Source organism: Rhagoletis pomonella, unplaced genomic scaffold (genome assembly GCF_013731165.1).
Source record: "Rhagoletis pomonella isolate Grant_MI unplaced genomic scaffold, Rhpom_1.0 Rhpom_scaffold_00005, whole genome shotgun sequence".
Classification (NCBI taxonomy): Eukaryota; Metazoa; Arthropoda; class Insecta; order Diptera; family Tephritidae; genus Rhagoletis; species Rhagoletis pomonella.
Window position 1 is genome coordinate 10,327,008 of NW_023458559.1, and position 5,216 is coordinate 10,332,223.

Here is a 5,216-nt window from a genome sequence, read left to right on the forward strand (position 1 = left end):
AAATATACTTATTAAATACCTGCTTCTTACAATCACTAAACTTAATATTCACAAAATTGTAAGCGCCTACGTCTTCGTCGTCTTCACCGGATTCAACCTCTGCAACTGCCAGGACTTGTTGTCGTTTGTCCGTTTTACGAAGAATTTTCTTCGGATTGGGGCAGGAACGGTGCTCATGACCCATCTACCAACAGCGAAAACAGGAACCGTTTGGTCTGAGCGGGTACGGGCAATTGGGTTTTATATGCCCTGTTTGCGAACAATTGAAACAGTGGGCAACTTCCTTCGTAGTCCTTATTGATTCCTTTGTCGGCCTTTTGATTGTGTTACTCTCACGACGTAAGTACTTCTGCTGGTATCTGGCCATTAGCATCTTCAACTCTTCAATTGTGCGTGCGCCTATAAGGAGATTTTTGTTAGAGATATTATCTCCTAGGCCTTCAACTATGAAGTCGATGACTTCAGTTTCGGTTATGTCAGATCTTTTGGCGATGGCCTGCATGTTGAGAATGTAGCAGTGGAGTGACTCGGTTTTCTTCTGCCAACGCCGTTGGTCTAACCACTTGTAAACATCTTGCCGGCTGACGTCTCTGTCCAATTTAGCAGTTAGTTGCTTGCGTAGCTGATCGTACGTGAATGCGGCTGTCGTGGACAAAAACACACGTGCAGTGCCGGTAAGAGACCGCCGCAGGCATAAAAATCGGAATCGTTCATCAGCATTAATTGTGTTCATCACTTCTTCAAAATCTCGTAAAAAATATCGCACTGAGTATGCAATGTCATCTCCACTGAACTTTGTTAATGCATGTTCGACATCACAGTAACTGTTTTTGTTGCCAGCATTACACACTGGTGGTGCTGAGCCTTTCTCCAATTCGAAAATGCGTGGTTTTAACATCATTATTTCCAGCTTCTTATGCAGTGAAGACAATTCCTCGTCAATACTTGCTGTAGCGGGAACAGCAATAGAAGTGGAGTTGGCGATGCTAGCTGTTTTGACTGCAGGAAGGGCGGTGGCATTGGTGGCAGCAACATTACCGGCAACGTCGACAGCATCGGCAACGGCAGTGGTCTTGGCAACAGTATTCGCAACGGCAGTGGCACTGGCAACAGTATTCGCAACGGCAGTGGCACTGGCAACAGTATCGCCAACGGCAGTGGCACTGACAACTGTATCGGAAACGGCAGTGGCACTGGCAACAATATCGGCAACGGCGGTGGCACTGGCAACAGTATCGGCAACAGCAGTGGTAGCTCCATTAGCAACGGCAGTAGTAGCGGCAATGGCGGTTGTAGTGGCTACGGCAGGGGTGGTGGCAGCGGCACCCTCAGCAGAGGCCTCATTGCCGGCGGAATTAATTTTATCGGCAGATGGATAAACATTTTGCTTACCATAATGCGCAGCTCCGGCAGGGGCACCTACAATCGCCACTTCATCAGCACAGTCACCCACACTAGCCATGTCGGCGCTTGTATTTGTTTGCTGTGAAAGAAAATCACACGGAGCACCGCGTATGTTCACTGTGTCAGATGCTCCCACCATGTTAATCGCCATACGTTTCAGCTGCGACAACGTGGCGGTAGCCGGGAATTGGATACCCGCCTCGCTTAATAGTTGTGCGTAATCGTCCCGTGTAGAAAGCATTTTGTAGAATTTGTACCACACCTGATGCTTTAAACTCTTCGTCTTTATTCAAGATATATCAAGATAAACTTTATAAAAATGCTTTATGTTTCTTTCTTGCTTCACGAGGTTGAGCAGTTCGGAAAAGAGTAAAGTTGGTTGTCCTTCGCCAATACCAACTTCACACTTTTCTACAGTACAGGGTTGCTTTATTTGGTACTGTTTACAAATTCTTGAAACTTGAATATTTCGAAATTTAAGGACGCTAATTTACTCAAAATTTATACACCACCATGTAGCGGTAGCTTTGGGAAAGGTGAAAAACATATATTTAATACCTGCGCCGGGTATTTAATGTTCGGCTCCGCCCGAACTTAGACTTTCTTACTTGTTTTTTTAATCAAGTACAAACCACACACTCGTACGTACACGTGCTAATCAAATACAAGGTACATAAAAATAGGTAGAAGCCATTTTGACGTTGCTCCCATGAGAGCCAAACCTTTAAACATCAACTTGATTTATTTTTATTTCCCATATTTCGCTACTCTTGGAAATGTCATGTCGTTTTATTTTGAATGTTCGTTAATGGCAAATTTTAATTTTGAATTTTAGCAGTGTTGTGCGGTTTATACCAATATGGGTGGTGTAATAATTAATTATGTGGTGCTAAATACTTAAAGTGCACACACCACTGATTTTCATAACTGCCTCTATGTTTTCCGCAGTAAAAGCGTTGGGAAAGTAGCTGCGGCGTAGAGCCTAAGGCCTTAATGCACCGGGAGGTCCAGTAAAAGCACATTTGATGCTAAGCGGTATTCCTATGACCCTTATGCTGACAAGGCCCTCCAACCACATTGCAACAAGTTGTGATAGCTTAATAAACGTTAAACAAATTTACATTAAACAAAATAAATAAATAAAAAGTAAAGAAGTATAAGTTCGGGCGAAACCGAATTTTATATACCCGGCGCAGGTATCAATTATCGTCGTTCCCAATTTCTTTAAACTACCTTAAAGTCTATAACAGTCTTATTTATTGTTAAAACATTGTTGTAAGTATTAACTTGGAGTAAATGATCGTCCTCAGTTATGGAAATATCGCAGCTTTCCTATATCCGCAAATTACCGTTATACGGGAAGCCGGTGCAATTTTAGTCCGATTTGAATAATTTTCAATGAATTGCTTTTTCGTACCAAGGATATTAAATGCACCGAGTTTGGTAGAAATTGATAAATCGGTTACCGAGATACACATTTTTGGTCATAAGTGTTCGGAGCCACACCCAAAATCCAAAAATGTGTAATAATCTAATTTTCTGCTCAGTGGTCATTGCAATAATTGATTTTCAGTCAGTTAGCATCAGTAGTTACTGACCTATCGCAGTTTTTGTGTTTCTCTAAATTCCCGTTATATGGTAGATGGGCGTGGCTATTATCCGATTTCAACAAATTTCCTAGCTGGATCCTAAGCAAGGCTCATACCGAGTTGGGTAATAAATGGTGAAGCGGCTACAAAGATGAAGTATTTCATCATAAGTGGGCGGGGTAACGCCCCTTTTCCAAAAATTTTAATAATATTATTTTGCACCAAAATTCTATTTCACACACTGATTTTGAACAATTTGTATCCAATATTTACTGAAATATCATAGTTTTCGAAAATACCGTTATATGAGAAGGGGACGTGGCTACAGTCCGATTTCGCCCATTTTCAATAGCAACCTACCTTGGATAAAGGTCAACCTATATACCAAATTTCGTTGAGATATCTCAATTTTTGCTCGAGTTATCGTGTACACGGACAGACGGACGGACGGACAGACAGACATGGCTTAATCGACTTCTCTTTTCATTCTGATCATTTATGTATACATTTGCCTATATCTATCTCGATTCCTTTAGGTTGTTACAAACAACCGATATGCGAACAAAGTTATAATACCCTGTGCACAAGTGTTCGCGGGCATAAAAATATACTTAAAAAGGTCAGCCAGTGAAATGTGATTTTTTCTTGTTCATTTCACATGCTCGTTCTCATTTTTACTCCAGAAAATTTTGACGTTTGATAGTTTGACGTGAAATTGGCTTTTACCTGTTTTGAATGTACCTTGATCAAATATCTACAGAAATTATGAAAGAACGTCTGAACGTACTTGATTTATGTGAAGTAATTTGATCGAAACAAAGTAATTTATGCTGTAATGTGAACATAGTTTTCGTTAGAATACAACTGTTAATTTTGACACCGAATTTTTTTCCGGCGAAGCTAAGCGATTTGATTCTGCTTATACTTTTTACTCATAAAAAACGATTTGAGAAAATAACATCTAATATTTAAGCAAACAACAAAACCGACTTCAATTCTCATATAAAAATTTAAGAATACCGTTAATTTCTTCATGAAATTCGGTTAGCACGGTCCAAAGTTATGCGGTAACATACATAAAAAAATATTCCGACGAATTGATAACCACCTCCTTTTTTGAAGTCGGTTAAAAGTCAATAGATGACGATCAAATATGACAGGAAATTAACTGAGATTTCGCAACTTAACAGATATACCAAGGCGAATTAATATAAGGTGGTGTTACTACCCAGCAAAAAATCGGTAATCGCTTTTAGTGGTAACGTGTTCTAGAAGGCATAGCGTTGTAATGCTTTCGAATTTTTTCGCTTCTTTTAGGCATTGTCGGTAATGCAAAGTAGAATGTCCTACAATATTTTATTTATTTCGCTTCTTTGTTTCATTTTGGGGAATGCAAAGTAGAATGTCCTACAATATTTTTTTTTATTTCGCTTCTTTGCTTCATTTCAGGGAATGCAAAGTAGAATGTCCTACAAAATTTTTTGTTTATTTCGCTTCTTTGCTTCATTTCGGGGAATGCAAAGTAGAATGCTGCATCCTAGTCAGCTGAAAAATAGAATGAATATCAAAAAAATTTTTTTCTACCGTTAGTTTCTGTGGAAATTTGTCTCGCATAAAAATCATGTTTTGCTTTGTTCAATTTGCAGCGAAGTTGAAGTCAGTCAATGAAGTGAAGTACATGAGTGAGGAAGTACAATTTTAAGCTTAATTAAATATGCATGTATGTACACACCGATTTTTAAGTAAAATCTAAATACCCAAATACATACATATGTTTGTATAAAAACTGATTTATAAAAATTTTAATTAATTTTAATTTTTAAGACATTTTCTGATTTAATATAAATAAGTATGTACTCATCTGGGCATTCTAAATACATTAGTTTCTCTGTAAGGCATTCTTTGTTCGCTTCTCTGGATTCTGTTTATCCATGCGTTCTCCCTTCGTTTGAAGGTAATGCTGCGGGTAAGGGCTTACCGCCAATGACATGCGCATGTTAAAATAAGGCCTTCCTGAAGCGAAAGCATAAGCGATTCCCATCGCCTAGCTCGTTTACACTTTCGCTTCTGTGGTAAACGTGTTTTTTGCTGGGTAGCTCAGCTGATTTTGTATATGTGTTTCGCCGCACGGCTTCTGATATGAAATTGAAAAATTTTGTTTGAATTTCTACACACACTCAAGGCGAATTAATATAAGGTGATAGCAGGAGTACAAAAACAAAA

General features: G+C 39.1%; 1 protein-coding gene across 1 annotated transcript; it reads right to left on the reverse strand.

Annotated features, from left to right (window-relative positions):
* Positions 1-184: 184 nt before the first annotated feature.
* LOC118739780 lies at positions 185-1,842 on the reverse strand. Its single transcript, XM_036471289.1, has one exon. It carries the CDS (start codon positions 1,643-1,645, stop codon positions 185-187), a length of 1,461 nt encoding a protein of 486 aa, XP_036327182.1. The 5' UTR covers positions 1,646-1,842.
* Between the last annotated feature and the right edge of the window lie 3,374 nt (positions 1,843-5,216).

Bases quoted from the DNA above. Each gene is read 5' to 3' on its own strand.
- LOC118739780 (XM_036471289.1), bottom strand. From the start codon at position 1,645: ATGCTTTCTACACGGGACGATTACGCACAACTATTAAGCGAGGCGGGT.